Source organism: Anser brachyrhynchus (assembly GCF_964034855.1).
Source record: "Anser brachyrhynchus genome assembly, chromosome: 2".
Taxonomy (NCBI): Eukaryota; Metazoa; Chordata; class Aves; order Anseriformes; family Anatidae; genus Anser; species Anser brachyrhynchus.
This window is the reverse complement of record NC_137695.1, coordinates 86,974,213-86,994,701: the sequence shown is the minus strand read 5'-3', so window position 1 is coordinate 86,994,701 and position 20,489 is coordinate 86,974,213. Positions and strand designations below refer to the sequence as shown.

At 40.3% G+C, this 20,489-nt stretch overlaps 1 protein-coding gene across 1 annotated transcript; it reads right to left on the bottom strand.

Annotated features, from left to right (window-relative positions):
* Window positions 1-29: 29 nt before the first annotated feature.
* Window positions 30-20,450, bottom strand: NSUN2 (NOP2/Sun RNA methyltransferase 2). The gene is made up of 19 exons (XM_080578943.1): window positions 20,248-20,450; window positions 20,002-20,159; window positions 19,814-19,918; window positions 19,574-19,679; window positions 18,852-18,923; window positions 17,137-17,221; window positions 15,967-16,159; window positions 15,529-15,603; window positions 13,328-13,458; window positions 9,782-9,855; window positions 7,236-7,366; window positions 6,562-6,658; window positions 5,386-5,561; window positions 4,788-4,880; window positions 4,209-4,344; window positions 2,785-2,865; window positions 2,418-2,556; window positions 1,409-1,448; window positions 30-754 (listed from the first exon to the last, which is right to left on the bottom strand). The coding sequence occupies exons 1-19, from the start codon at window positions 20,311-20,313 to the stop codon at window positions 349-351; spliced, it is 2,364 nt and encodes a 787-aa protein (XP_080435069.1). The 5' UTR covers window positions 20,314-20,450; the 3' UTR covers window positions 30-348.
* Between the last annotated feature and the right edge of the window lie 39 nt (window positions 20,451-20,489).

The following is a 20,489-nucleotide window of genomic DNA, read 5'->3' as shown; positions in this document are numbered from 1 at the left end:
GTTTTATTCTGAAGGAAGTCTTCATAAAATGCAGAACAGTTCCACAGACAGTTTATTTCTACATACCATTATTCCATTTCAAAGACAGGCTTTAGATTTTATTGGTGCATGGTCCATTGCCAGCAACAGACACTCAACCCACCAGTGAAACTGAGCTTAAAAATGGTACAAATACAACATGCTTGAGGAGAAAGCTCGTTATAGTTTTGATTTAAAAAATAAAATAGGTTAAACTTTAAAAAAGGAAACATCACATCCCAACTGAAACTTTAAAATATTCTTCTATATTAAAAGCAAAAGACTGAATGTGAGTTCTCATGGAAGCAGCCAAGTAACAGAGAAATAAATTTAATCTTTCACATCATTTGTATCACTGTCTTTACTTTCCTGGCTTACATGATTGTTGTTATTTTTACTAAATTGACCCAAATCCTCAATTTTATTTTCTACTTCCATAGCACTGCTTTCCACAGGACTGTGAGAAGATTCTTCACCTATTTCTGCTTCCATTTTTGTGACTAAATCATGTTCTTTATCTTCCACATCCATTCCTTCCTCCGTTTGCGCTGCTCTGTATTGACCTTCTTCCTCTGTTTTACCTTCTGATTCCTCCTCTTTCCTCTTCGCTTTAAACACTTCAACTCCCATCATCCTCAGGTAATGAAGTCTCTCATTCTTGGGCACAAAGGCACGGAGCGATGTCTTTCCTTGCCAACCGCACAGCACTATAGGACACTGAAGCTCATCAGGTTTTCTACAAACAAGCAGTTATATTTGATCAACTAGGAAAAGGTGAATCTTGAAAACTTAATTTTATAGGCATATCCTGATAAATAAACACACAATCTTTAACAGTAAATGCAATTTATAACTATTTGTAGGAGATGCAAGTACTTTGTTCGTAACTTCAATATCTAAACATGTAGCTGCTTGTCTACCAGCAAGGAAGAAAAAAAAAAAAAAAAGAGAAGCTCGAGGCTATTAATGTCTGCAACATGTAAAATGATTTTCTGGCTCTGATGGCTTCTAAAACTAATTTAAGCAACAGTGAGATACAAGCTTACATTTAAAAAGATACCTCAAAAGCTTCTGAAACTGCTTAGGCAACAAAAATGAACAACGGAAATGTTTATTTTTTTCCTATTCCTTAACAGGGAAACAAAAACATCACATGCAATGATACTGTGCATCTCTGGCAGAACTAGTGGCTCTCCTTTATAGAGCTAGAGTCCACAATTGTTTTTGAAAGCACAACGCCAAGATAGCTTCTTTACCTTCTAGTTCATGGCATTCTGTCTAGCTTTATTGTTGATATCAATGCATCTCCACTTTTGTTTATTTCAGAGTGAAAACAAATTCTTGTCCAAATTTTAAAAGCAAGTAAATGGAAACCAACATATCTACTTACTCGGGGTCTGGGTCATACTTCAAAACTATACTTCCCATCGCTAGGGCACGGGGAGGGGGGAGAAAAACAACAGATGTGTCACTTGGTGCAATGTTAATGTTGAATGATTGTAATTAGAAAAATACTGAAAAAACACAACATTTTTAGACAGCCTCACAGCATGACTTTGACAGCTGATTAGCTGTTACCTACATCAATAGCATAAATTATAGACAAAGCAGTGCTTATTTATTTATTTATTTTGGCAGACCAAAAATATTTACGGTTACATCAGCAATTGCCTAAAAAGGCCCCTAAAGCAAACAAATTAAGCTAGAAAACCACATAGTGGATTAATTCACTCAGAAAATCCAGCAAGGAACTTTTACTTAAGTAAAAGGGACATGGTTTATTGGCTGATATTGGTGGTAGGGGGACGGTTGGACCAGCTATCTTGGAAGACTTTTCTAAGTTTAGTGATTCTATGATAAGAGTATGCCATCCCAAACTTTATTTCTGAAGTTTTTCCCATTTTGTCTCATCATATATCAAAGTAGAAGAACCAGCGATGACTTGGAAATAAAATGATATAAATAAACAGAAAAAAAGTCTTAATTTCTTCAAGCATCCAGCATGGAGGAAAAAAAAAATAAAAAATCAGCCTGAGTACATCTTGCTCCCCATATTTAAGACAATAAAATCTGAGTACCTAAATTTGATACACAGAATCATGAGAAACAATTCCAGATGACAAGGACTTTCAACTGGCACACTAGGAGGAGCAAAGATCAATAGTGGACCTAAAAATCTTTCTTCAGGTACTTTAAACCTTTCTGTGACCAGAAAGGACTACAAACCCTAGTAGTACACAGGGCTTCAGTAATGCTTAACTACCTAATTAACAGGTTTAAGATAACTTTAGTCATTTTTTTAAGCAAATACAGTTTACGTGACAGGATTTTTTTTCCAGTTTTCCATTTTAAACATCATATAATGATCGTTTTGTCATATCACAAACTAGAAGACTTACCCATGTCTTTGACTTTCTTCTGTGTTTCACTGCTAAATTTACTTAAGAATGGATTTTCCTGGGTTAGCAGAATTTTAACATCTTCTATGCAGACATTTATAATCCTTGCATGAATGAATGGGTATAGAGTATATATTCCCTGTATAATAGATAAATATAATTATTTTGAAATGCAGCCTCTGCTTTCTGAAGGAGAAATGTTAAAAACAGTACGTGCTTTAGCCGATACCAGAAGACAATTTTCAAATGTTAAAACATCCTAAAAATGCAAATTGCCCTTAATCTGACAAATTTAGTGCCAACTGTGCTCTAAGCTCAAGAGGACACCAAGGTTATCTTCTCTGAAAACACAATACTATACAATTACCTCTTGTGCTAATCTGAAGGCACATCCAAACTGCTCACCATCACTGTTGCGAGACCAGACTTTTATCCCTGTGTTAATAACCTGCAAATGGCAAAGCAAATAAGCATCATTAAAGAGTACAAATTCAAAATTACCACTTTGCTTTTCTTCAACTGCTCGACAAAAACTAGGAAAAAAGGCTAACTCTGACACATCTGCTCATTTGCACTAGGCAAATATTTAAATTCATGTGAAGATTCATTCAAGGAAGAAAGGAATTTCCAATATCAAAATATAGTTCTCTCTCAGGTCAGACAACTTTTACTCCTTTCCATGTTGAAAACTGAACAACGCGAAAAAGAGGTAGTCTTAAAATGAGGGCACCCAACTATCAAGGTCTAATTTTAATCTTTGTGAGAAATTTCTGTATGATTCTGGGAAAGTCAATCAAGGACAGGATTTTAAAAACAGAGATGCTTAATATTAGGACACACATCCTTTGTGGTACCCAAAGTCTTACTGTCTAGTGAAACACTCTAGTTTCTTGAAATTGTCAGTTTTGTAGCCATTCCCTGCATGTGGGATAAAATAAGTATTTATCTATCTTGAAGACCTGTAATGTGTACTGGACATGCTCAGAAATTTTCAGTTTTCAACTGAACAAGACCCTAAACCACATCTGATCTAGCTTTGAAGTCAGACCTATTTATCCAATGACTTTTACGGCAAATCTTTAGCATTTGGACTATTTATTTATTTAGTATGACTTCCATTTAGCATGGGAGTCATAAACACTAAGATGCATTTGAAAATTTCCAATGCAAACTATCCTCCATGGCCTGACGAATCCATTTAGCATGGGAGTCTTATTAAATAAAATAAATAAATATTTTTCCTCCTCGGCCTGTAATTCACAAAAAATATTTTGTATGTCAAAATTATTTGGCTTAACCATTTTACAAAACATTCAGTTGTTGAAATTACTTTAAACAATGCCCCTATATAATGCACACAGCTAATAGTTCAACTGAAGTTATCTGTTGTTTTTGGTAGGCTTTCAAGGTCTTAATACCTCCTGTAAGGGGCTCATATCTACAACAGCATCAACGCAAACTTGTGATTACTTGTGAAAGTACTTGAAGATCATAGAAGAATTCATGTACACACACAGCGTAGCAGTTACATAGTCCCTTCCTCTATTTTTAAGTTCCCTTCCACCTGCCAAGCATAATAGTGATTTTAATCTTGGAGACTGATATTTACCTCTCTGAGGTAGTACTTCACCTCTTTAACAGAGGATGGAAACAGAGGAAAACGTTCACTCAGACTAAGAAGAGGCCTATTAGAGGGCTACTTCTCCATATGAATGGTAAACTCTGAAAAAAAAAAAGTTAAAGGAGGCATCCACTGATGCTTATAATCTCTGTTGTGAAGATGAACCTTACCTTCATCTTCTCACTGTTGTTCAACAGCACGTTCCTTAGCTCCTTAGAAACCATGTACAGCTGTCTCTTCTTTCCTTCCTGAGTTCGAGTTAGTAAATTCATCTTGGGAAATGAAGGGTCCAATGCATAAAACTTCCTGTGGCCATATAATAGTTGTTTTGGTTACATGAACAATGAAATCACATACTCAAAATGTACAGATTAGCATATTTGCTCAAGCTACCTCTACAAACACCTTCAGTCACTTGACACTGGCTTCAGTACACAAAAACTAACATTTCTGAGATTTCTAAGTACAAAAAACCTAACATTTCTAAACATGAGAAAAGATTCTCGGTCATAAATACTAAGATGCATTTGAAAATTTCCAGTGCAAACTATCCTCCATGGCCTGCCAAATCCAGATATTTTAGACTTTCATTTTAAGAGCTCAAACGTGGAGGAGAAGGGCATCTTGTAAAAAGTTAGGGAAAAAGCTTATGTATGATCAAGTAGACCCATCTTGTGTGATTAACTAAATTATTAATATTCCTAGACTATTCATAATCCTACTGCAAAAACAGAAACATTTTTTCTTACTGGATAGGTTCGAACAACGGATCATCTTCAGGGAGAAACACAAAAGGATCTTCTTTAAAACCAAACATCTTCATTTTTTTAGATGGCGGTGGTCTAAACAGCAAATACCATTGTCAATTTTAGCAAAAAGTAATCAGTTTAGAATCAGTATATCCAGTTCATTTAGTAAACACTTGCCTTATGATAACGGTAGCATGCCAAACTCGATACTGACATTTTCCTGTACTTCAGTAAGACAATACTACCTATAATTTAACCTCTTAAAATGAGGAAGTGAAAGTAGTGCTTGAGAGCAGAAACCACATAAAGAAGCACGCAGAGATTTGTGAGGGAAAAATTCTGGAGGCAGTTAAAGATCTTCCAAAGGTTAACTTCTTTTCCTTGACAGAGAATAAAGAGCTAACAGACTTTGCAAATGCTAATAGGCAAGGTGGTCATTTTCTAATTTGCTTAAATACAAGACAGACTCAGTAATGTAGACAACTGAGCAAATTCAGTAATTCTTATTGACCCATTTCTAAAAGTGTCCAATAACAGAAAAACTAAACAATACTCAGCAATAATGAGGCTGCCACAAGACAAATACTTAGTCTCTCACCCACATACTCCTCCTTTTTTGCTTTGCTCAGTGTCTGAATTCTGAGATTCCTGCATTTTCTTAGACTCTTCATTTTCAGCAAGTGTTGGTTCCTCAGCAGTATCTTCAGAACCATCATCTGCATTCGTTGTTGTTACTTCAGCATCTCCTGTTCTCTGCGGTAATTTCTGATGAACCTATTTCAAACAAAGTATTTTCAACAAAGCCAAAGCAGTACTTAATTGGTAACAAAAGGTACCCATATGTCCTCTCTTTGCACATGCTTAGTTCTTATCAATTTGTATGGAAGTGCCTCAACAGATCCATTTAGTTAGTTAATCTAAGTACTGAGGCCCACAGGTTGCATTTACCGCTAAGCATGGCTCTAGACAATGTCTTATCAAGTTTACAAGAAAGGTATTCTTGTACCATTTATAAAATCACGTTCAAGCATTCACAGAGATGATCACTTAAAGCCAGGACCTGCTGCTTTCCTCCTAGCACTCAAAATGACACACAAAGCCTGCTGCACAAGACGTGCAGCATTAAACTGCACTTGAGTGCTACAGCATTAAACTTAGAACAGTATAAACTATTTGGATGACGCTTACTTCTGAACAAAAGCTTTCTCCTTAGTGCCACTGAAGTTTTACTCATAAGGGCTTCTAATGAAGCTTATCAAATAAATTGAAACAGCTAAAAGGGAATCACACAAGAAGTTTCTCTCAAAGATACGAGCAGTCTAAGAGATCAGACGAGTCATATCAACTTAATATGCTAATAATTAAAAACCACACAACTGACAACAATGGATCAAAGTCAGATGGCTGAAGCTGCTGCTGCTCCTTACAGTTTTACATCCATTCCCCCTGCTAATGATCTGCTGGACTCGATCTGCTAGCAAATCACTTCTGAGCAACCCATCACATAGTAAGATAAAGTGAAATCAGAATTAGCTTACAACACAGTAGAAAAAAACTTCAGCAAACAGATCACACAGCTGAAGGCAGTGACAGCTCTAGCTACCCTGTCCAATCTGCTTTTGTAGTTCTTTCACAGTCTTAATTTTCTGTTCAACTTTTATCTTGCCATTTCACAATGATTTCAGAATCCCCTTTTCCTCCTATATTAAAAGGAGACTGTAAATTCCAGAAATGTTATTGAAAGGTAGCATTTTGCTCTTTTAAAAGAAGTTACCTTAGGCTGGCGTTTGTTCCATGGCATTGGAGATTTTTTTATTAAAACAGCCACAAAAAAGCCTCCCGTGTTCTGGTGATGCGGCAAGATCCTAAGACTAGAGGAAAAAAAATTGCAACAGATTCATCATCAGCATTCAGACTCTTGCAAAGTACTAGAAGCGTCACATTTACTTTCAGAGTAAAGTATCCCTATCAGGATTGCGCAGATTTAATTCAAGGTAGGAATAGGATCTAAAATAGAGCGTTCTGACAAAATTACTTGCATCAGTGCAACGCATTCATTTCACCATTCACATCTGAGCTTTAATGACTCATTTCTAAACACTATTTTTAGAATAGCTATGAAAAGTCCTTCATAGAAAATAAGTCACGGTGTTGAACTGATAATGCTTAGTATACTTTTCCAGTAATTTTGCCCGTGTATCTTTATTGGTTGCAAAGAAACTGACCTGTTGTATTAATACCTATTCCTTGTAAGCAACGTTCACTGAAATCTAAATATTATGTATTGACATTACCTATGAAGCAACCGAACTATATTCAGACCTGTACAAGCATAGCGTAGACATACTGCAACACATTCCTAATCTGAACTCCTACTTATAATTTGCCCATCACTATAGAAGGTAGCCAACAAAACCTTGTAAAATCTACTCAGGAAAAAACTCTTACCAACGCTCTAGATTCATTGCCTTTAGCTTCTCTTCATCCTTTACTGGAAACATAGTGGGACGTATTTGTGTTTGTCTATTTAAAGGCACATCTTTCCACTCTTCAAACCATTGTCCATCTTTCAGCATGACCTTCAAAGAGGAAATATAAATAACATGAAGAATATTGGTCGCCATTTTTAATTAAAATACTTTCAAACCAAGATTCAGATGCCTAAAAGTTATTTTCTGTTATAATAAATTAAGTTCTTTAAAGCACATTATTTCTTTAAAGTGCACTGTACTCGTGCACTTAAGAGCAGGAGATTCTTGCCAGCCATGCCTCCTTGCTCTACTCTGCATGCTTCAAAAAAGCACGCAGTCAAGTAAACCCTGCTGCAGAATCAACTGCATTATCTCTGTTAAACTTCCAGAACATACAGAACACCAAAATTCAAACAAGGAAGGACAAAAGTGGAATATATAAGATTAGTAAGCCATCATATAGAGTATGTTACTTCTTTTTCTCCATGAGACTGGCTGTGAGACATCCTGCTACAGGCATCTTCCAAGCAGTATACAAAGAAGAATGCTAATCATTCTTCTTTGCATTCCAGGAAAGACAAGAAATGAGGAATCCCCATTTTATTTTTTAGGAAAGATGTAATAACAGAACCCCATGACAAATACAACGGTCATAGATAGTGATTTTTTTAAGGAAAGCTACTTAACCACCATGTGTATAACATCATCTCATTCCATCGAAGGCTCAAAGCTTTTAAAGACTCTTAGGATATAAGCAAAAGTTCAGACACTGAACTAATTACACCTAAAATACTACTCTTTTGCAGGTATTTCAAGTCCAAATATGCTGCATGCCATATTGCTAGATGGAGACAAGATAGACTGTGATTCTGAACTGTTTTCCTTTGCAAGTCATGAGTTCAGCTGCGGAGAAAAACCACGAGACAGATAAACAACTGGATGTGTAAACAAGTCTGGAATTATAGTGGATACTAGAATAATTGCCCAACAGCCCTGCTCTGTTCAGTTTCGGTTTGCCAGTCAAACCTCCCAGTGTAACTGCTGGAATGACAAACCGTCAAAAAGAACGTACTGAACTCCTCTCTATCACACGTTTTGCTAGCTTCTTGTTAAGGCAGAACAAAGACTAAAAGCGATGCAGAAGCAGATTACCATTACCCAAAGTTAAAAAGGTTCTTTCCTTCAAGATTATGAAATAAGTCATTAGAGTTCGCTCATCATCTGGCTTAAGGACAGAGTACTGAATGCTATTTCCAAGCATCTAAACATCACGTGAACAAAACCTTCTCCTTTTGCTGTTTCCAGAGATCTACAGTGAACTCATGCTCAGGAATATTTAATGTAATCACTAAGTCACAGAACTCCCATTGAACAGATGTTTCACCAGAAAACAAAAGACTATACGGAGCAAAAACAGTACCAAAGCAAGCTAATACATTCAGTGACAAGCCAGCCAGCAAGGCTTGAAAAGGATGTAGTAGCAGCAAATAAAGGCTGAAGAATGTCTTGCAAACTTCCAAATTTTATTAGCCTAGTTTTTTTAAGATACCCATTAGGGAGATTTGTATTTCAATTGCAATCACAGAAATAAATGCTCCTGGGAACCCAATATAATCTTTGCATCTTTATGTATATATTTTGTAGCCTTACACAGCACAAACAAAATAAAACAATGATTATAGAGCCAGTTATGAATTTTACATTTACCTTTCAGCTACAAGAATAGAATTGAAACTTATGGAACTATAACAACCAAGAAGTCAGCCAGCTTTTCGGCTGGATTTCTAATAGCAGAACATAAGCAAACCTTTATTCTATGTATCTTGTTCATTAGCCTACACTCAGGCACAAACCTGCAAGGCACGTACCTATAAGTAAAATTTAATCAGAGCTCCCTTCCCTACTACCAGGATGGCTGCTTACTTCTCCTGATTATATGCTTAACTTACTAAGTTGAAGAAGCTTTGTGGTTTTTTTTTTTCCCCCCCCTCTCTTCCCTCCCTACTAGTCTTTTTCCAGAACTGAAATCAGATAAGGCCTGGAACAAAACACTGAACTTCTACTAGTACGCTAGGATTACACACATCACTGCACTTTTTATAGTTTATTTCCATAGTGGATTTAACAGCGTTTACTTCCAAATGATTCAAATGGACCAGCTAAACAACTCTAATATCTAACAGCTACAGACTGTAAAGAGGGAGGAAGAGGGCTAAATTAAGACGTGCCTGAAATTATGTTGCCATCTACAGGCCATCAGCTGCACACCGTAGGAAAGGAAATCATTAAGAAAGCAGAGGCGATAGAGCCAAGAAAACCAAAAGAAAAACAGAAGAGCAGATGAGGAGACAAGAACTTACCATTAGAAAGATTCTACCTCTCTTCTCTACAATACTACGTAGTCTAAAACTCTAAACAGCAAGTTGCTAACATTATTTCAGCTCAATCTAATGTTTTGAAATTTCCACAATTTAACACACGACTACAGACCAAGAACATCACAGAAATACCATGTTAAAGTACCTTCCATTTTGTAATTCCTGGCATCCTCTTCAGACCTGGCAACTCAGAAGAGACATCAGCAAGTTCTAAGGCACCTGAAATGTCACAGATACAAAAAATTATTGAAAACACAATTTAAGAGCTGTTCTCCTAATTAACTTTTATAAAAATAGCTTTCCTTAAAGTTTTAAGACCACTTTAACGCCATTGCTTTTTAAGACTTTCAAGGAACAAAGTACAATACAATTACTACAGTGCAAATTAACAAGAAAGATGCTAATTGCTGCTCATACTAACTACAGATGTTTGCAACCTATAAATCAACCAAAAAACAATGGTTGGTTAGACACTTTTCCCAACTGCTACATAGAGTAATTCACCACAACCTATATAATTAAACATCAGTGTTCCAGGCAGTGCAGTCATAGAACAGCTTCTATTTTCATTTACTTAGCATTTGGATTCGCAAAACTGCTTAAGTATTTTTCAAAGAAGTACTCTTCTGGGATGAAGAGTAACCTCATAATTTCTTTTTTGTGATTCTGAATAGTTATTTAGAAATAAGGCAGACTTGTCTCATGTTTTGCACAATTTATCAACCTCTTCTACATGACTAAACATTTACTCTTACAGTGGCTAGCTGTATGTGACAGTTGAAGTAAGTCTTTTAAATAAATGAAAAAAGTGATACAGGTATACATATTCTAAAATGTCAAGTTGAATAAGATTCAAAATGTCATTTGTGTCTCTCCTTTGAATATTCTTGACTACTTCCAGCATGACTTCAGCTGATGCCTCAAGACTACATCAGACCAATCAGACATTAGACCAGGCATCAGAAACACTATAACTCCCAGCAGAGAAACGTGGTACAAAATTGCCGTTTCCTTACTCCTCCTGCCCTGAGGGGAAAGGAAACACTGATGTGCTCCACAAGAAGCAGTATTATAAAGTGCTAGGTACAAAGGACTGACCTAAGCAATTCCTCAAGGTGCACTGCCCCTCACAGACCACTGCACTACTACTTTGTCCTTCTTTAGCCACATCTATGCTCAAAGCCCTGTGAGGATAGCATTTGCTCACTGGGATACCCAAGCGAGCAGTCCATATGCCATGGCCCAATACTGCAGTCAAGATGCTTACTTCCAAGTACTAAATTTGCACCAAATAGTGCAATTGCTGGCCTCTGTCAATCTCCATTCTGGTTTGTGGACAGTCCTTAATACTTCCCAATCTTGTCATCATTCAACTTTTATCTCTGGCCTAACACAGCCCTCAAAAAAACACGTATGTAACAACTTACTGGAAACAGACCTATGTTGTTCTTTCACTCAGTCTGCCAAACAAACCACCTTTAAATAAAAATGTCTTTTAAGTGAAAATTAAATAGTCAATTCCAAATTATCTGCAGGCATTTTAGCTAAACTGCTGTTTCAGAGACAATGAGATTCCATACTTAATTTGGGGCCAGAATAGTGATTAGCACAAAGAAAACATTACACAGAACAGTCAATTCAATTCTATTTCCAGAGCTAGCACAGCTCCAAGGAATAATATAGCTGCTTCTGTACTGTACTTGGCTCAAATTAATAAACTCTGTGGAAAAAATCCTGCAAAATCCAGTTAGATGTCTCCAAACTTCAAGTTACTGACTCAGAAGAAAATGTCCCTCAGCTAAAGTTCAGAAATTTTGGCTACTGAACCCTAACAACACAAATTAATGCAGTGCACCTTCCCAGATCAATTTTTTCACCTCTTGTTACTTCAGGTGATTGAGAGCTAACAGCAGCATATGCAAGCCTTCACACGCAAGCCAAAAACGTACAAAAACACAAGCCCAAACAAATTAAAGTTACAAGCATGTTAAAACGTGAGTCAAAAGACGCTAATGGTATCAGTGACTCACACCTACTGGCGCACAGAAACATTCCTCAAACCGCTTAAGGACAGTCAGATTTTTACTCCTATGGCATACATCAGTAAGATCCCACGCTGTGTTTTCCACAGGGAATGTGAACATCAGTCATGTAGCCCAACCAGTGGAATCAGTCAGAAGACGGGTAACACAGACTGACTTTTATTGACTCTACTGTACTCTTTTGTGTATCATTAACAGAACTAGGGACCATTCTTAACGGACGGATAAACTTCCAGCCAACCCCTAACTTGCGTGGGATGTGCTGCTCCAGCTGGATGCAGCTACCTCCATGGGGCCTGATGGGATTCATCCCAGGGTACTCTGGCTGATGTCAATGCCAGACCTCTCTAAATTATTTTTCAATGGTTCTGGGAATCTGGAGAGGTCCCGGTCAAATGAAAGCTGGCAAATGCTGTCCCAGTTGTCAAGAAGGGCAAGAAAGAGGACCCTGGTAATTACAGGCCTGTCAGTCTCACTTCAGTGCCTGGTAAAATTATAGAGAAAATTGTTCTGTGTGGTATTGAAAAAACACCTGAAGGACAACACGGTCATTGGTTGGAGCCACTGTGTGTTCAAGATGGGAAGGTCCTGCTTAATGAACTTAATTTCTTTTATGACAAAGTTACCCATCTAGTTGACCAAGGGAAACCAGCTGATGCAATCTTTTTTAGTTTCAGTAAAGCTTTTGATACTGTTTCTCGAAGTATCCTTATGGACAAAATGTCCAGCACACAGCTAGATAAATACATAATATGATAGGTGAACAATTGACTTACGGGTTGGACTCAAAGTGTTACAGGCTGGCAGCCAGTGGGGTTCCCTGGGGCTCCATTTTAGTTTTCCTTCATGTTTTCATAAATTACTTGGATGCAGGACTTGAAGGAATATTGAGTTTGTGGAGCTGCTGACTCCCTCGAGGGCAGAAATCTCTTTGCCTTGCAGAGAGATCTTGACAAATTAGAGAGCTGGGCAATCACCAACTACATGAAGTTTAACAAGAGAAAGCGCCAGATTCTGCACCAGGGAAGGGGCAACCCTGGCTATACGTAGACTGGGGGATGGGAGGCTGGAGAGCAGCCCCACATAAAGGGATCTGGGGGTTTTAGTCAATAGCAAGTTGAATATGAGTCAACAGTGCGCCCTGGCAGCCAAAAGCACTAACTGTACCCTGGGGACCATCAGGAACGGCATCGTTAGCCAGTTGAGGGAAGTGATTGTCCCGCTCAGCTCTGCACTGCTGCCGCCTCACCTCAAGCACCGTGTGCAGTTTGGGGTGCCACGACATGAGAAGGACATAAAACTATTAGAAAGTGTTTAAAGGAGGGCTACAAAGATGGTGAAGGGTCTGAAAGGCAAGACACATGAGGAGAGGCTGAGGTCCCTTGGTTTCTTCAGCCCCAGAGCAGAGCAAGCCGAGGGGAGGCCTCATGGCGGCCTGCAGCTCCCTCACAAGGGCAGCGGAGGGGCAGGCGCTGAGCTCTGCTCTCTGGGGACAGCGACAGGACCCGAGGGAACGGCATGGAGCTGGGACGGGGGAGGGTCAGGCTGGGGGCTAGGGAAAGGTTCTGCACCCAGAGGGTGGTCGGGACAGGGGGAGGGGAGGACCGAAAAAATAACATTTCCCCTACTGTCCAAGATTGCATTCTCACCTTGACTCCTTTCCAGCAGAGCTGCGATTACAGCTTCATTTTCGATAGGATTCAGTGAACATGTAGAGTATACCATTCTCCCACCTTCTGCCAGCTGTTCAACACCACGGGTCGCAATTCTTAACTGCAATCTAAAAGAACATTCTTGGTCTAATCAGGCATCATTCAGGAAACAGAAACATTTCCCACCATTATTTTTTCCAGGGGAAGCTATGCTACCTATACCTCAGACAAATAGCTCTCCATGGGCTAACTCAGCACATTCTGAGTTCAACGGTTGTCACCAACTGTAGTGGGTTTACCTGGCAAGGTTTTGGTAGCAGGGGGCCATAGGGGTGGCTTCTGTGAGAAGAACCTAGGAGCTGCCCCATGTTTGGTAAGGGCCCCACTGCTGACCAGAGCTGAGCCAATAAGTGATGTTGTTTGTACCTCTGTGAGAGCATATTTAAGACGGGAAAAAAAAAACGCTGCGCCACACAGCAGCTGGGAGAGTGAGAGGAGTGAGGAACAGCCTTGCAGGCGCCAAGGTCAGTGAAGAAGGAGGAGGAGAGGTGCTCCAGGCGCCGGAGCAGAAGTCCCCTGCGGCCTGTGGAAGACCCCTGCTGGAGCAGATTCCAGGCCGGACCTGTAGCCCCTGGAGAGGAGACCACGCAGGAGCAGGTGACCTGGCAGGAGCTGCCGCCCGTGGGGGATCCAGGTTGGAGCAGTTTGCTCCTTAGGGATGGACCCCGTGGTAAGGACCCATATCTGGAGCAGTTCTTGAAGAGCTGCTGCCTGTGGGCAGCCCACGCCGGATCAGTTCAGCAAGGGCTGCATCCCGTGGGAGGGACCCCACAGCACAGGGGACGAGAGTGACCGAGAAGGAGCGGCGGAGAAGAAGCGCTATAGAGTGACCACAGCCCCCATTCCCGTTCCCCTGCGCCGCTCGGAGGGCAGAGGTGGAAGAGGGTGGATGGGTGGGAAGGTGCTTTTGGTTTCCTTCCTTTATTTCTCGCTTCTCCAGCTTGTTAGTAATAGGCAATAAATCTTACTGTCTCCCTATGCTGAGTCTGTTTTGCCCATCACGATAATTACTGTGCGATCTCCTCGTCCTTATCTCAATCCTTGAGCCCTTTTCATCGTATTTTCTCCCTGTTCCTCTTTGAGGAGGGGGAGTGAGAGAGCGGTGGTGGTGGCGTTCGGCCACCCACCCGAGTAAAACCACCACACCAACACACAAATTAAAGTCAGTTGTAAACTGTCAGCTCTCTCTACGCTGCACACACACGCACAATTACACCTGTTAAAACAGCAATTAGGTCAAACATCAATGGGACTGCATGGCAAGTTTTAACACAATATTCTCTATTTTGTTCTATCTAGCGCCCCATCAAGTTTATAATGAAGTATGCAAAACTAGGAAAATAACCCCCCAAGCCCTACTTTTCTCAGAAATCTAGAATTAAAATGAAGTGTAATATGACTGTTATCACAGACAAAAAAGCTTAGCTAACACTGGACTTCAGTGAAGAGTATCACTGAGCTGGATAACCAGCTTATACTATAGCTGCATATTTACAACTGAAATAAACCCTACAATTACAAATGAGTTACCAAGCAGTAATATGTCATCACAGGTCAGGTGAGTCACGCTAACTGACTGCATTGCCAGCTTGCAACAAATGCAAATAAAGTGTTCTAAGTTTTTCATCTATGTTTAAATTATGGCTTTTTTACCTAGTACCTTGTACTACGCTAAATACTCATTCACCATAAATTAACGTAAGTCAGTCTCAGGTAACTGAAACCATTTATGTATGGGCTCCAATATTCTAGAATACATTAGAACACCACTATTAAGTTTTACAAATTTCTGTGATTACATCAGTTATTTTCCATCAGTATTTCACCTGCGTAATCACTAAGAATCTTATCCAAATTATCTGTTCCCTATTTTACTACCTACCCTGTAAAAATTAATTCACTGAATAGTAGTGTCATATATTCATAGCAATACAAGCAATTTTGATTTATACATCTCACTGGAAGTTGACCTCACACCTAAAATATTAACACTTTCTCAGAATATCATATGAGCTCTTGATCTGATAGAAAAGTAACACTGTTTTGTCATGTATTAATATACAATGCATGCAAGTGCTAAAATGGTAGGAAAAGGAGGAGGAGAAACGAAAAGACAGTTGTATAACAAGCATTTTTACCCATGGAGCTGCAAACTGTTTTGTGTTGTCCACTTCTTCCATACATCAATGTTTTTCCTCATGGTTCCATCTCCACTGTAACAGAGGTCAAACAACTTTGTATTATTTGTGGGTAAAATTCATTCCATATCCAAGTCATTTACAATTGCAAAAAAATTAACAGTCCCTGTCCCATGTTATGCTGTATCGTTTATTTCTATGCTGTATTTGTATTTTAATATTCTGAGCATGAAATGAAAATTTGTAACCCTTCAGCTAATCAAACTGAAGTACCACTTGGAATAATAAAAGGCCACCTTGATTTGGTATCCCCTTACCTTATGACATTTAAGAGATTCACCTCTTTTGGATGTAACCAAAAGTGGTAACACAGTAAGCAACACAGAAAACATAACTTGGTAACACAAAAATTGAAGTACTTGTATGCATGCAAGATACCTGCAGGGGACGTCACATAAAATCCTGTCATAGAAGAGGACCTCTTTTTTTCCATCAACATCTATTTGTAGATTAGGAATACTGGAGGCATCGTGATTTACCACCATGATGCATGGACTGTTTAATCTTTTAGCCTGATGAACCAGCAAATAGCACCGCTTGTTGTCAACATCGTTAGCAATTACAAAACCCTCTGTGAACATAAAACAGTGGGAAGAAGTGTTACTATTTAACAGCTAAATAATTTACAGAGTGGCTTGCTTTATCTTCAAATTTGTGCAGATCTTTTACTATAGATTCTTATTTAGAGGACCATTTATAAACAGAGGACCCCTAACTGAAAATAAATTAAGAATGGTAAGGTTTAACTAATGTGACAAATTAATCTCAAGATTTCTAGTTTTCATGCAGCTGAGTTTCTAAGGCACAACCAAGGGCCCTTCTCGTTGTCAAAGCAAAACCCTCAGAGATAAAACCTCCACCACCACCAAAGACAATCTCTGTGTTACCCTGAAAATCTGCTGATGTACAGGAAGAACCCAACCCCCAAATTCACAATTTATAGAGACGGTATTTTCTGTGAGCATCTAAGTAAAGGTAAAGATTTGAGGGTGGTGAGGCAGTGGAACAGGTTACCCAGAGAAGCTGTGGATGCCCCATCCCTGGAGGTGCTCAAGGCCAGGCTGGATGGGGCTTTGGGCAACCTGGTCTGGTGGGAGGCGTCCCTGCCCATGGCAGGGGGGTTGGAACTGGGTGATCTTTAAGGTCCCTGCCAACACAAACCATTCTAGGATTCTGAAGTTTAAAGAAAGATAATTATGATAATCTTAATTTAAGGCTGAAGCACCTTAAGCCAAGTGCTTGCAGGATACCAGAACACAAAGATGTGCAGACCACCACCTAGTAAATGAACTTGATTTACATACAAAAATTAATCTGTGATCGCATCTGTTGCACTCTCAACTGTGAAGATAAATAATCCATCTCTCTTCTTCAAACCAAGGAAGCCCACAATGTTTCAAGAAAAAGGCAGGAGTACTTTCCATCTCTTATAATTCAACCAACTATGGAATTCAGTACATAGCTAAATGCAGCTGTGATATTAATCTACTACATAAAAAGGGGGAAATTTAAAGTCACGAATTTTTTTGCTAATTTTTCCAAACTTACTGGGAAAAGGATCGTTCATGTCTGCATGCAACATTTCAATGAGCTGTGCAGTCTTAGATCCAGGTGCAGCACACATATCTAGAATCTAAAAAGACAAAAAGATTTAAAAAAACAAACAAGCCCTATCTTTTACGTACTTGAAAAATATGCTATGTATTCTTGGTTAAATACATATTTTTTGCATATAAATGCAAAATGATTATGATTACTCAGAACACTGATCTGCAAGAAACTACAAAGTGCTGTTCTGTTCTTTAAATGCATCAAGAAAAACAGTTTTATCTCTAAGGGTCTACAACATGAGAAGAACTTTGGCTTGTACGGAACATCTAAACCAGTGGGAAAAAAAACATAATCAAAAGAATCTATCTCCCAGACTCTTGGTGCAACAGGATAAAAATGGGACAAATTCGCATAGATCCTCATGTTAAGCTCCCGGTAAAAACAAGACTAAATTGGAAAGCAGACCCCAACGAAACTTAAAGAATTGCTTTGTAAGACACGATGTACAGAACATGCTGGTTAAGCATGATAAATAACCTGGAACACTGGTCATTACAAGCAGCTCTGAATATACGGCAATAAGAGCCACAGAAGTTCCTAAATGACAATAGCTAAGCCATTGTTACAGCAGCTCTTTGTTGCCTAATCACAAGAGAGGATAAAGAACTTACTCCGATTTATGAGGAAATTTGTGAAATTTTACTTGCATTTCTGCTAAGCACTCACTGGAATACAGTCACCTAAGTTAAATACGCAATGCAAAAAATGTACACTGCTACCCCAGTATCAGCAATACAAATAAAGCATGTGCAAAAATATTCAGACAATTTGTGTTTTACATCAAGTCAAACACATTTACCCCACACGAAACTCAAAATCCACCTGTGACTCATTAGGACAACCTCTATCGCTCAATCCTTTCAGTGAAGAGAAAGGGAGATTTAAAATTTTTATAACGAAGTGCACAACACGGCTGCTTAAGATCACAGGGCACTTTTAACTAGCTCCCTGACACAGGTTGAAAGAGTAAGGCCACCTGACTGACATTCATTCTGACCTGAAGTACAGTGCATGCAAACGTGGCCAAGTTTAGAACAGGAAGTCTGCTATCAGATGCCTCCATCCCTATGATCTGCCACTAGAAAGTGTCTCATGCATTCCTTAGCCACCTCAAATTTAAGTTAGCAAACTATAATTTTCAGCCACCATCAACAGCAGGTTTCAGCTCACCGAAATTACTTTGCCTAACAGATACACAGATCAGAAGTTTGCAACTTCTTCAAAAGGTATGAAGGACTGAAAATCAGCTGGTAGAGAACATGACTATTGGGATCTGGAAAAGCATGCCTGTTCACAGCGTGACAGATAACACGAAGTTTAAACATTTAGTTACTTTACTTTAAAAGGGGGGTGTAACACAAAAAACAGGATACCTAACTTGGATACAGCTAATTACATTTACACACTGAAATTAAGATCGCACAACTACATTAAAACTAAGTCTTTTTTCCTTAGTATTGCTTATAGCTGAAAAAGCATGTGTCCCTCTGACAATCAGTTTATGAACTAAACACTAGCTGAGTGCTGTGACCTACGTACAGAAAGTATAAGACACGCCAACACAGAACATTAGCATTGATGCTGTCACTGTAGGTCCAGTTTAATCGTCACCCTCTAGGAAAAATGGCTAGCATGCGTTGTATTTTAGTTACCTTATGATGAGGATTAACATTAAGCAGCAGAGGTGGGATCATACTAACAGCCTCCTGACGACTGATATTTCCCTTAGAGAAAAAAAAAATTAAAAAAAAACATTTGACAAGACAAAGCATTTATTTTACAATAGACTTAACAAGGTAGTCAAAAACACAGCTTCAAACTTAGAATTAAATTATGTTACCATATAACAATCAGTACTTCCTCAAACCGAAATTTCAAAGAATTTCAGATTTACTCCGTTTCTATTAATTCTACAGGTGTGATTTCTGTTCAAAAGAAAAGAAAAACTGGCTTCAAACAAGTAAAAGTGTGAAACATCCGCTACTAGAGGTAAGTCTTGGTATGCATACATGTGGTTTTTACCCTGCTCAAGCATCTGTTTTTTAACAGCAACTAATTAATGCAGAGGCACTCATTTTCGCATTACTCCAGATGCATTCATTTTCACGTTCCCAAACAAAAAATTGCAATGAGTTTAGCAGAAATATTTGTAACTATAGTTATGTGGTGCAGTTATGGGATGAATCAATGTAATATGGAGCAATATAATGATGTACTGGAGTTACGGGATGAATCAATGGAATATAAAATCCAGATTTTTTCTGAGTCAGGAGATTTCTAGGAGGAAAGGCACTGCCTCGACTTGTCACGCCACGCTGAAACACAACTCCACGTGGGGCTGGAGAACAGCACCAGGACCTGACCGGGGACTTACACACTCGGTCTCGCTGACCAGGAACTGATGGAACTTCTCCAGCTGTGGCGACTTGCGTAGGATTTTTCTGCTCAGGTTGGTGTGCCAGGCTAACTCCTCTGGGTACCTGGGAGAGGGGAAAAAGAGATGGAAGAGGGTAAAAGGTGGGATTAAAGAGGGGAAAAAGGGGAATAAGTGGGGGAAGGAGGTGAGACGGAGGAGGAATAGGTGGGGAGGGGTGTGTGGAGGGGGCTGCCTCACCAGCTCAGCGGCTGCGGCATCTCCACCTCCTGCCCGTCGACGCGGAGGCCGCGCAGCTCGGCGAAGAACCTGTCCTTGAGGCAGTGCCGGATCTCCCTGGCGTGGCTGCGGGGCGAGAGGCGAGGCTGAGGGCCGGGCCCCGTACCCACCGCCCGGCCCGGCCCGGCCCGGCCCGGCCGCCCGCTCACCTCTTGTAGCCGGTGATGCGCAGCGTGGCGGGCAGCGGCTCGCGCAGCGCCGCCATGAAGGCGTCCCACTCGGCGGCGGGCACGACGGCCTGCTCCCGGTAGTACCGCTCGAACAGCTCGTTCTCCTTCACGATCTCGGGGTAGCCGCCGGACCAGCCCTGAAACACACCCACACCGTCACGCCGAGCCGCCACACCGCCCGGTTCGGCACGGCACGGCACGGCACGGCACGGTTCGGTCTCTCACCGCCTGGTCCCCGCCGCCCCGCTCCTGCCACTGCGGCCGCCGCCGGTCACGGGCCCTGCGGCCCATGGCGGCCAGGAGCCTGCCCAGCACCGTGATGGCGGGGGAGGATTCGGCACCGCCGCCACGCGGCGCGCGCGCATGCGCAGCTCCACGCCTCCCACCGCCACCACTGCCGCCGCCGCCCCGGTGGCGCCGCCGCCGCCCCGGCGCTGGCCCCGCCCCTCTGCGCTCATTGGTGCGCG